The sequence below is a fragment of the Diabrotica undecimpunctata genome, chromosome 3 (assembly GCF_040954645.1).
Source record: "Diabrotica undecimpunctata isolate CICGRU chromosome 3, icDiaUnde3, whole genome shotgun sequence".
Lineage (NCBI taxonomy): Eukaryota > Metazoa > Arthropoda > Insecta > Coleoptera > Chrysomelidae > Diabrotica > Diabrotica undecimpunctata.
This window is the reverse complement of record NC_092805.1, coordinates 62844463-62857569: the sequence shown is the minus strand read 5'-3', so window position 1 is coordinate 62857569 and position 13107 is coordinate 62844463. Positions and strand designations below refer to the sequence as shown.

The 13107-nt window shown below is 31.5% G+C and overlaps 1 protein-coding gene across 1 annotated transcript in view; it reads left to right on the top strand.

The window, feature by feature from the left end:
- Positions 1–12663, top strand: part of LOC140435622 (inactivation-no-after-potential D protein-like) — a 162155-nt gene extending 149492 nt beyond the window's left edge. Inside the window, exons 16-17 of the mRNA XM_072524360.1 lie at positions 78–215; positions 12215–12663. Of these exons, the coding sequence (XP_072380461.1) occupies positions 78–215; positions 12215–12388 (312 nt within the window). The 3' untranslated portion in view covers positions 12389–12663. The remainder of the gene's footprint in view (positions 1–77; positions 216–12214) is intronic.
- The last annotated feature ends 444 nt before the right edge of the window (positions 12664–13107 follow it).

Sequence of the window (13107 nt, the reverse complement as noted above, 5' to 3'; positions counted from 1 at the left end):
TATATATATATATATATATATATATATATATATATGTACATTATCACATTTTGTTAATTTTAATTTTTAATTTATAGGTAAGACTAACTGTCTACAGACCACTTCAATCTGATTACACTTCTATTGAAATAAATTTAACCAAGAAGCCAGGAAGGGGTTTGGGATTAAGTATAGTTGGTAGAAAATGTCTTAAAGGCGTTTACGTGGCGGAAATAGTAAGTATTTTTTAATATTGTAAAATTATATTCTGTTTTTAAAAAAAAATGTACAAAATGGGTGGACACTAACATGCCTAAGCATAGTGAAAGGAACATCTTGTAAACAATATATATCATGTTGAAAAGCACATGAAATGGGTTTGAATATAATTTGTCATTATTTGATCATTTGGAGTTTGTTCATAATTTTTCATGGTTATGTCACCGACTTCTTACAAAAACTATTGATCAACAGCCAAACATTTATTAACTTTAGATCAATGGTTTAGTTAATATGTTCAGAAAATTTTATGTGAGCGTAAACGACAATTGATTGCAATAAAAATTAAATTTTACGTTTGTTTTTGACGTTTCGATTTCCATTCCCAAAATCATTTATGAAAAGGAAAACTATAGAGTACTGTGTAAAAGGGAAGTGAAAAAAAGTATAAAAGCGAATATTAGTTAAGCTATTATTTTAAAGCTGTTAAAGCTCTAAAAGAAGATGAGTCCATAATAATATAACCAGCTGACAATGGGAACGTAACTGTAATCATGGACAAAATTCAATACCAGAAGAATATAGAAGAATTAGTCACAAATAAATAATACAAAACAACTTAAAAAGGGCCAAACCAAATCATTGGAGAACCAAATATATAAAATACTACACAAATTTAAGGAATGCATGACATATTATTAAATATAAAAACCAACACCTGAAAAATACTCAATATACTGAGTCCCAAAAATACACACAGAAAACGTATCCCTGAAACCAATTTGCATCAGCATGGGTTTGCCTTGCAGCAAACTGCTAAAGTTAATCCTATATATAATACAGCCATCAGCACGTAACACAACAAAAGAGTTTATATTATTTTCTGCAAAAACTAGTAAAAATAGAGTACAATTCTAATAATATGCTATTTATTTTTGTTAATACCTACCTTCCCACGTAACAATTTCATGTTTTTAGAGATTCATAGAACATCACTTTTCAGAAAAAGTATATGTTAAGAACACTGTACGAAAAGCCTCATGAGTCGTCTCCTAAAATTGTTCTTAAAAATAATCCATAAGAGATTTTACAAGCTGTATAAAAATTAAATTTCCCCTAACCAGTTCGGGTTCATAAATGCTGTTGGTACGAGAGAGGCTTTGTTCTCAATATAAGCTTGTCTGGTTAATTATGAGAAAGCGTTTGATCCAGTACAACTCGCCAAGATGGGTCAAATACTAAAAGGCGCAGGAATTAACAACCAAGATCTAAAAATAATTAGAAACCTTTACTGGAATCAGACCGCAAATCTCAGAGTTGAACATGAATCCACCGAATATGTGAAAATCATGCGTGGAGTGAGGCACGACTGTATTTTGTCTCCACTAATCTTTAATCTTTACTATGAAAGGGTATTTATCGAAGCTTTATACTAAACTGAAAAAGACATTCTACTAAACGGGTACCTACAACATCAGATATGCAGATAATACCATAGTATTTGTGGACAACCTAGATGACCTACAAGTGCTTATAAACAAAATCCCATATTGCAATCAACAATATGGACTCAATATAAACGTAAAGAAGACAAGATTATTATAACTAGCAAAAAAAAGATAACAAAAGGACAACTCTACGTCAACTAAACACCAGTAAAAAGAGTGAAGTACTTCAATTACCTCGGCACCATAATAAATGAACAATTGACCAACAATCAGGAGATAAGAGCGCGCATCAGAAAAACTAGATCCACGTTCAACCGGATATGGACCTTCTTCAAGAGCTACAATCTCTATCTTAGTATAAAAGTACAAATGCTGCAATGCCACATCTTCTCTGTCCTCTTCTATGGTATTGAATCGTGGACCTTGAACTGTAATTGAAAGTTCTTCTTTTGAGCACCAGATAGTTTTTCAGTTTAAAGCATCTTAATAATGAGATTGCTTAATAATGGTTACATCTAACCATTATAACTAAATCTTAGAGGTGATAACTGATAACACTCCTCTTTAAGGACAACCTTACCGATCTAGGTAGGTCACTGTATTGTTACGACAGATTTATTCCATATAGAAAAAGTCTCTTGACAAAAAAGAACAACTTTTAAAAATCCAAAATATTCTAGATGTCATCGAAATATCCCGAAATGTTCCGTAAGATTTGGAACGGAAGAAAATAGTATATAAGTAGGAAGTTAAGAGTTCAAACAGTAGTAGTAATTGAGCCTTTGAATAGTTCTCATTTCAGTTGAAAGTTATAATTAAGTATTGTAATATTGTTTTCTATTTTAAATAAAAGTAATTTTAAAGAAGTGTAGAGTTGCTGACAGTGGTAGGAAAGATATATTAAGTAATTGTTAATGAGTGATGTATTTGACCGTTACTTGATAGATGTTCAATTTATCTAAGAACAAAACACTGAAAGGTTTTGTTTTCTACTATACAATTCTTTCTAGGCAACCCTATTAGAAATGACAAGACCCGTACTTTAAAAGACTTGAAAAGAAAAAGATTTGTAAAGCAGGAAATAAATCTTAAGATGACCGCAGTTAAACAAGAAAAAGATAATGATCGTACTTCCCTGGAAAATTTTAAAAAGAAAAAGAAACATAATGACAGTCATACGAGAATGCCTTAAAAATGGAGTAAATCTATTATGCAGAACATAACCAAACATAGTGGAATGAGATGTAAAAAAAGGCGTACTGGGCTCAATGGAAATGTAGGTGGTATCTTTCTAATAATCTATTATATCGGAAATCGGAAAGTCTAGATGGAGTACGTATAATTCAACAATTGGTACTGCCAAAATCACACATTAAATTGTGTTGCTGGAATGCAAAAATTTTAAAGAAAATTTGGAAGTTTACGAATTTGCTCGTACAAGTTTAAAGCTTCTAAGTGATAAAGCCAAGACCAGGCTCGATATGTATCCTACCGGGATAACTTTCAAAAGAAGTAATCCAGTATGGTTACACAGGTCCCACACGTAAGAAAAGATTTTGTCCGAAACTTCTACGAAACTGAGAGGACTCGCACACCATCCTGCAGAAAACAAACGATCTAATCTATCACATCCAGTTTTCGGATAAAAGTAAACTCAAGTTAGTTCATGTCGAGAGATTAGCTCCATACCAAGAAACTCAATTCAACCTGTTGACTTATGTCGGTACATCATAGACTGGTTATTTAAGGAGAATAACTATAAAGCAGGGAGCAGTATTACGACAGTTCCGTAAGATTTATGTCATATAAAAAAAGTCTCTCGGCGAAAAAGAAAAAGTATTAAAAATCTAGAATGTTCTAGATGTCATCGAAGTATCTCGAAATGTCGTGTACGGTTTGTAACGTTAGAAAATGTTTATAAATAGGATGTTGATATTTCAAGTAGTAGTAGTAATTGATTTTTTAAACAGTTCTCTCATTAAGTTAAAGTTGTTATCAGATATTGTAATATTATTGCTGTTTTGAATAAAAGTGATTATAAAGAAGAGTAACAGTATTTCTAGTACCGTTTAAAAATTTAATTTCATATAACTTTTGGCTTTGTTGAAGGTTTCGAATGTACTAGCCTTTAATTTTGCCAATGCCTTGTTCTATTAAGGTATATTTCTGTTGACGGATTTATTCTGGATGGGATAAGCTTCTTCATAACAATTTATTATCATACTATTCAATCAGTATGAACCTGTTTTAAGATCTGCCGTTTCAATAATATAATTGTCGCCTTCATCATCTGACCTTATGTAGTTTATTCTTGTATAAGTTTCGGTATACGACAGGACTCAAATTGTTCACGCTCCACTTCAAACTCGAAATGCGGATCTAAGATTTGACATTGTGGCTTCATCAAAAGCATTTTATATTTGGCATAAAATATATTTGTAGCAAAGCAACTAATTATAGGATTGTAGATGATATCCAGTACCTCTTTCCCAATTGCAGTGATAAATGTGAATTTGTTACCTTTGTTAATGATGTATATTTTAATATCTAATGTATAATCTTTATTTTACAAGACGATAAATATTCTAATAGGATTTCACCTTATTTGTTTGTCTCTGTTGCACCATACAGTATTGTGGGAGTTTGAGTCATATCCAATTATAAGCTACCTATTCGTTTTGTTGCACCAGCTGATTAGGTTTTCAACTTCTTCTGGTAAATCTTTATCACCGAAAAAATAGGTAGATGCTACTATCATATGCCTTTTAACTAATTCGGTGAAAATTTCCACTTCATCATTATCAGTCATTAACTTCTTAGCAGATGTGTGGTGGTTCATCATTGAGCTTCAGCGGTTCGGATAGTTTGATTAATGATAATTTCCACTTATATTGTTGTAAATTACAAAATAAACTTTGAAACAGAAGTAAGTTTAATTAAGTTTAAAATGAGCAGACAGGCTCTTGGTGTGCCATAGATCAACTAAACGAGTTCTTTGGTAGTGCTTTAACATTCTATTTGTAATTTTTGGCTCTTGAATTTGTCCAATATCACTTAGTTTTTTGTTGAAGCTCCTACTAAGCACGCTTAATGCAGCTTTTGAGTGATGTGCAGAAGTTTCACTGGTTCAACGAAAATAATTTTTTACAGATACTTGGGATCTTTATTCTATCCTTTGTGGTTTTTACAAGTCTTCGTATTATTTGGCTTTTTGCTGGTGAGCTTTATTGTACTTCCGCTTGAAGATACAGAATTGGATCTAGGCTGGTCAGAGTGGATTTTTGTGGTAACATTCTTACCTGGCCTTATTTTAACAGATACTTAAATCTCTTTATTGCTACAATACTTAAACTTTCTCGTTTGACCTTTCGGTTTTGTTGAGCTTCGTTATAATTTTTGTAACTAAAAGAATTACAGTTTAGTATTTCTTTTCTCCAGTATTATGCTATATAGCAGAATCCAGTTCCTTAGTTTCCTGATGTTTATGAATGGTATTTCTCTTCCTGTATTTGATTTATTTATATTCGGTTTATTTGTTCTTGGTGTATTGTTGTCTCATGAGAAGGTAGGAATTAAACTGTTACTTTTAGTAGAGTCTCGCATGCCGTAAGAAAGCTAATAAAATGTAACTAGGTACAATAACGACTGGTGCCTGAAGTCCGCATAGTAGTGACTAAGCATTTCCTTAACCTTGAAGCGCAGTTTCTGCGCTGCGCCAAGAGCCCTCGGAGTGTTGTTTCACCACGGGTTTGAGAAGGATTTTTTTGTTTCTATCCGCTTGATTGATCAATTGAGGCAAGTACTCACATCTGTGTGAGCATCTCAATTTCACTCTCTCTGTTATGGTTAGCCTTAGTTTCTACTCTGTCGTGCTCACATCAAAAATTCAGCGACAATACAGAGCCCCCCCGTACGACAAATAGTAGTAATTGTTCGACAGTGAAATCTGGCACATATTAATATCTTAATTATAATTATAATTCTTATTTTCCGTCTTTTATTTACTGCACACTATTTATTTATAAAGCTCAACATACCTTGAAGGCCAGGGCTGAAAACTTTAATTTCCCAATACAATTACTGTTTACATTTATTTATATAAATTACATTTATAATTTCTAATTTTTCCACAATTTCTTAAGCACTTCCTTCCATTTATTTCTGTCTAATGCTTTTTTTTCTAGTTCCCAATATTACTTTATTGTAAGTCTTTATATACGGTATCCTTACATCTCTGTCTTGGCCTACCTTTTCTTCTTTTTTAATTTGCTTTCATGATGGTACAATTTTCGGCATTCTTTCATTTCCCATTCTTTTAATTTGTTCTAAATATTATATTCCCTGTGCTTCGATTACCGTCACTATTTTTGGTTCATTATATTATAGTTCTTCAAGTTCTTTATTCTTTCTTTTTTCTCCATTGATCGTCTATTTTCAAAGCTACATATATTGCTCTTGGCAATATAAGTAGCTGTGGCCATGCTAACTGTTTTGTAGATTCTAATTTTTCTTTTTCTTGAGACATATTTGGATTTCATTAATAATTGCAATGTTATATACTTTTTGTATAGAGCATTGCAATGCTCTATATATATATATATATATATATATATATATATATATATATATATATATCGTCCGCTTACTACCAATACCTCCTATCTCGATTCAAACTGATTGTACAGGAGAGCCAAAAAACTGTTTTTATTTTTAATGGTTATAAATAGAAACTAAAAGGGTTTGAGGTATTGTTTTATTTATGTTATTAAGTATCTTACAAAGCACAAATTGGTTTTATGACATACAGGAAGTTCTCTGTGTAAGTTAGTAGATATTGGTACAAGATAACACTTACTTTATTAGAACTTAGGAGTTATTTCTACACATGTTTAATGGAAAAGTTAACAGGTTTCTTCAATTATTAATTTATTATAATAACAATAATTACTAAGTTATTCTATCTAATCTTAAATCGAAAGTACTAATAATAAGAATGTTTTTAATTCTCATCCGCTCGAAGTTCCTCACACACAATACTTAAGATTTAGTTCTTTGTGTTAGTTATGGGGCAGATGATCATAATAGATGTGACAATCAGGAGGAATCACTTTTTTAATTCCTGTAAGTGTTTATACTTTAATGCAGTAATGGGTATTGGACTACTGCGTACAGTCTTGTACTCATCACAAACTGGAATTTGCCGAGGTCTTATTGGTAGTTCCATCCATTCTTCGTCGAAGTTAAGCTTCACCTGAAGACATCCAGTAGGTTTATAATCAATAGCCCTCATATCTACTACTTTAGGATCACCGGCGTTTCGTCCAGGTCTTAGTGTCGAATATCTCCAAGTTGATTGATCTGCATAATTTTTAAAAAAAGAATGAAGTACCAATAGTGTTTCATATGGGAATGGACGTTGTTTTGCTTCCTGTGTTGCAGATACGTAATCACTAGGCATGTGGATACTGCGATTTTTTAATTTTCGTTCAATTGCACTATGTACTGAGTCACATTCCATTTGAGTGTGACCGACTTCTAAGTATTTTTGGGTTACTGATATGTTATGAATCATTGCAAAATTCAGCAAAGCATTAGAAAGAGTAATATTCCTATTTTGATTTGTGCAACCATCGGTAGAGATCACAATAGGTAAACCTTTAGGTAAGCAGTGACGTGTCAAGTAATCAATTAGTAATGATGCAAAAGTAGAAGCGTTTAAGTCTGCCTCAGTCTCAGTAAACCAATAACAGGTGGCATGATAGGATTTAACATTATAAACTGTATAGTTGTGCATTGATAATTTTGTCTTAAAATATATTGCACTAGCTGTGACATGAGGACAAACTTTAATTGCCTGGAGATCAGCAGTGAGTACAATGCACTCACCCTTTTCCGCTTTCAACTTGTCAGTGATCTTTTCCTCTCTAGCTAATTTTTTTCTCGTAAGATGTGCTTGATATTCATGTGCATCAACGTTACCTACAGAATGAGACGCACACGTATTACACATGTCTTTTTTTATTTGATGAATAGACAAGTTTTTCGCATGAAATTCTTCATGGAATTTCTTAACTGAAAACGATGTAATGTTTTTTTCCACACAATATTCTTTGTAAAGATTGTAAAGGTGAGCTTGTGACTTGTACATAGGCTCAAGGAACAATTTACTTATATTTTGCCTGTTGTAATGAGATGGCATCTTCGGTAGCGAGTCAAAAAAATTATTTAAAGCCTCGGATTGTTTTAAAACTGTTTCTGGAACAGTTTTCCTACGGTTTGTATTCTGATTGTCCTGGGAAAGCTGGATACCATAAAAACTTTTTTTCGGCCATGACTGAACGGTGAATGAACCTAATCCTGTTGTGTTTAAAAACATAGTGCGGCATACTGGAATAGTTTTTGTACCGTCATCATCTTTAATGGGTAGTGAAAATTTTAGGGTATTGCTTCTCTTCGAATTTCCGGGTATCGTTTTCAGTGCTGTACTTTTTTTCTGTACATTGGAGCATACATACATTTTTCTTTGATCCCAATTAAGCTCTTTCCAGAACTTGGTAAAAATAGTTTCTCTTGAATATTCAGTAATTTTTTCACACATTCTCTTCTTACTTTTCTTACAAAAATTGGAAGTGCAAGTCGGTCCCATTTTACGCTCACTTCGTAGTTTATTATGTTTCATTTTACCATCTTTAGGTTTTGTGTATCCAAGATACGCTTTTCCTTCCATTCTTAATCGTTTATTTCGATTTTTTTTCCAATTTTCCTTCTGGGCGTTTCGTCTTCTTTTCAGTCCTTCGCTCACATTGCCGTGAAAAACTTCTTCAATTATTTCTTTTTGAGCTGGTAGCGCCTCTTGATCTGATTGTGAGGATTCTGACGTATCTGACAGTACAGTTGGCTGCACATAGTTGTCATCAGAGCCTGAAGAAAAATCCGACTCAGATAAATCTACAGCATCTGTTTCTGGAGATGCATCTGGTATATCAAGATCTGCACCAAGTGTGCCCGTTGATTTATTAAGAAATTGGCTGTTTTGATCAGGCTGAATACTCGTATAGTTGACATTCCCCATCTCTAAATAGTCTGAGTTTGTCTCAATATCTTCAAAAAATGGTTCTGCTTCATTACTTAAGATGAGAGAGATGCATGAATCAGTTGTTTGCAAAACATGTTCATGTTGCTCCGGTAAAGTTATATTTATGCAAATCGGGAGAATTGCTTCTTTTAATCGTTCGGTGTTAATAATATCTGGTGAATATGGCTTATTCGGTTCAGGTAGGGTTAACGGCTCACCTGATGCTGTGTCGGTTGACTGGCACAATTCAAGCAACCGCAATGTTCTACTGGATTTTAGTGGATTTCGTGACCTGAAATAGTAATGAGTTGAAGTAATCCTTCAAAAATAACTGACTTCACAATACTAATTACTGCTTACCCGTAAAGGAAACGTATCTACAGGGTTAGTTTTTAGTGTGACGTTGGTTGATAATATAGTACTTCTTCATAACATACAGTGCATTTATTTCATAATAATTTCGAAGTAAAAATGGTCATAACTCATTATATACCCTGTATATAGTAGCATAGAACCCCATATTCTAAGAATACGGATTATGACAGAAATCTAAATATGAAAAAATATCCAGAGTGTTCCATTTAAAATTTTCTTTGATTTATCACATAGTTATTAATCATCCTGTAGAATTTGGCATATTTTCAAGGAAAATATCGTTGCCATTCTTCAAAGTAATTTAATATCTGTACTATAACAGAACTATCGACCAATGTCACACTAAAAACTCATCCTTTTATGTAAAAAAGAAATATCTCCTATATTCATAGATGATTAAAAATACATCTAACGTATGTAAAATTTCTGGCGTGGAAATAACTACTATCTCTAAATTTTTTTGCATGAAAGGCAAGGCAAATCAAAAACAAATTATCTTTCTATTTTAATTAGTCCTACTTGTGAGTATGAATGTTAAATATAAGATAAGCATTAAAAATAATACCAAATTGTACTAAAGAATTTTAAAATACTTACATTTTCGTGGCGTGTTGCTGTTATTCACTAATCCCATATAAAAATAGCAGGCAAGTGAAAGATAGGAGATAATGCTTCTTAGAATTTGACTGTTTAAAATATAATGTATTTCCACTGACAGTAATTTAATCTTTATGGCTTGATTTTAAGATGGGATGTCTTGGCATGCGGTATTAAAAATTTTAATTTAATTGTTATCAAATGTAAAATAAGACTCCTTATATTACCTGTGTTCGATGGATTCAAAGATTTTCTAGTTGTCCTTTATCGAGATAGAGAAGAAGGATAATAATAAAAGAAAATAGTATATTACAAAAATTAGGTATTCTTTATTTTATATAAAAAAGGAATAAAACAATTTTCAACTTCTGCCGCTATCTTATCAATCAGCATACAAGATAATAAATGAAATTTTTATAATAATAAGATTTTAAATCTACATAAAATTTATAATAAGTGAAAACCAATTTTTTTTAAACTTTCCTTTACTTGAAACAAAAACAACAAAACTTTAACTTTTGATTAGTCAACAAAACTCAATTCTTTAAATTTTAATGATAATAACCATGATTTCAACACAGATCCTTCACAGATACCAATTTCAATTGTACAAAACACTTACAGTTTTTTTTTCTTATTGCATTTTATGTTGGCACATACCCAGAAAAATCCAGTCTCCTCAACGATATGATATATCCTCTTTGGCACCTCGGCTCCTTCCTAACGTCTCTGCAAACCTCCTGCAGACTACACAAAAACACCTGATTCACTTCTCCAAAAACTCAGCTACTTATTTATGCCACAAGAACCTCCTTTTGTCAACTTGATGCCGTACTTTCACATATACTTCACAAAATGCCCACGGTAGATACTTGGACCTCTTTTAATCTACTTGTTATCTCCTTCTGCAAAACTATTCACTTCTTTTCACAATGCCGGTATCCAAACTCACGAACCACACCCTATCTTCTAACAAACGACTGTTTCCTTCGATGGCCAAATTACAACTGCCTCTCCCCGTCTCCTAATCAGGCTAACCCCATAACCATTCAAAAACGACTATCCAATCCAAAAGCTCAAATCTTATTTACTACTGTTAATGTTTGTTCTAAACATTCTGTGTATCATTTGGGAAGACCAAATTACTGTTTAGAGAAAGAATAAATAAAAATTGATTTTTCTATCCTCAGTCTGTTAATACACAATCTATACCTGTTTCCAAAGATTAGAATATGGTCATTTAATACACAAACAATGACAAGATTAACTTACAGGTAAAATGTCTTCTAATTCTACACAAAGGGGTTTTTTGATAATTTTGTTGGAAACGGAAAAGGTCGTTTCCAAAAATTTCTATTCTTATCTACACTAAATTTTATCTTAAATTACTATATACATTTTGTTTATAATGATATCTTAAAATTTTATTCCGATGGATCTTTTTATTTATTTTTTTCTTTGGTTGGGAAAGAAGAAGTATGACAATATATATATATATATATATATATATATATATATATATATATATATATATATATATATATATATATATATATATATATGTGTGTGTATATATTGTCACCTTTTTTGTATATTCGGTACACGCTTGCTGTGGCTCGCTATCTTGGCATTTTTCTGTTTCTTACATGCTTTTTATCAGTTTATAATCTCTTTACGTAGTCTTTTTCCTTCTGTTTTATCAGTTCCGCCGATATATCCATTATTCCTGGGCTTTTATTGTTTTTTGGTCCCTTTATTTCTTCTTTCTATTTCTTCCATTGTGGGTATTTCTATTCCTATTATTTTCAATTTCATGAGTTGTTTCCTTTTGTTCTTTGTTTTTTTTTAACAATTGTGTAAAGAAAGTTTGCCAATTGTGTTTGCAAAAGTGACTTACATAACTATAGCACAAGAGGTGCAAACAACATCAGAACAGTTAAGTATCGTTTGTGTACATCACAAAAAAACTCAATTGACTATAATATTGTAATGCTATTTATTTATGTCTATTTAATTTATAATGTCTTTATCAAAAGGTTCTTATCTAAATTTATTAAAAAGCACAATAACTGATATTAATTTATTTATCACTAAACATACATAATTTATTAAGAAGCGAACGTGACATATAGTTATTTTTAGGCCAGGATATTTATCGTAACAATATATACAATGTCCTACCTAAGGATTTAAAACACCTTTCGACGAATAAATGTAAAGTAAGTCTGAAAAGATACCTTTTGAGATTTGCTTTTTACTCTGTTAGTAAATACTTTGATAACTTCAAGGCAGTAACATGAACATGGATGTACTCACTATGTTGGTATATGTCTAACTTTGTATATTTTACGTTTTATTGTATGTTATGCGCATTAATGTATTTTCATCTCCTATTGTATTTTGTGTGTGTTATATATTATCTTTTTTACTTATACATATAATTGACTTTCTACAAACAAATGTAAAATTTGTATACGTAGTTAAATAAATCTTGAATCTTGAATCTTGAATCTTGTTTTAGATGAACGGTGGTACGGCAGAGTTGGATGGTGGACTTATGAAGGGTGATTTAATTACTGCAGTGGATGACAAAGATCTGGAAAATTGTAGCGAAGAAGAAGCGAGTGTAATATTGAAAACTGTAACAGGCAACGTTCGATTGAAAATTAATCGATGCAAATTTATATCAAAATAAAGTTTTTTTAAGGGTCTAATTTTTATACTAAAATTAAAATTATTCTTGCTTAAATATTGTATGAAATAATTTCAACGAATGTGTCATTTACAAAGGTTATATCTCTGTATATAATATCGACATACTTGTAATTTCTGACAAACAAATATACATTTTCTCTTTAAAAATATACTGTTAAGGTTTTTCTCCGAGCCTTCTTTCAGTGGTAAAGTATTGTTGTATTTTAGGCATGTCAAGAATTATTGCATGTAATACGAAACAAATATGCTGTTTTGAATGGGTCACCAGTATTGTACTGGGTGTACTTGTTATACAATTAAAGTGATATTTTATTGAAATTTGGATTAATTTTTTTTATTTTTACTTCCTTTTATATAAACTGTTGTAAATTGATGTATTTAAAAATAAATAGTAGTCTTTTCAATATGATTACAACTTTGATTTGAACGTATGTTGGCACCAAATCTTATGGTTGTCTAGAAAGAAACAAAAAAAAATAACCTTCAATCAACGAAATATTAATTTGATTAATATGTAATATAAGGTTGTATATTGCTGCAATTAATTCTACAAGGAAAAGTAGAAGGAAAACGAGAACCAGGAAGACGCAGAATTTCCTGGCTGAAAAATCTACGTACGTGGTTCAACACAACTACCACAAATCTTTTCAGAGCAGCAGTGTGCAAAATACAGATTACCATGATGGTCACCAATATCCG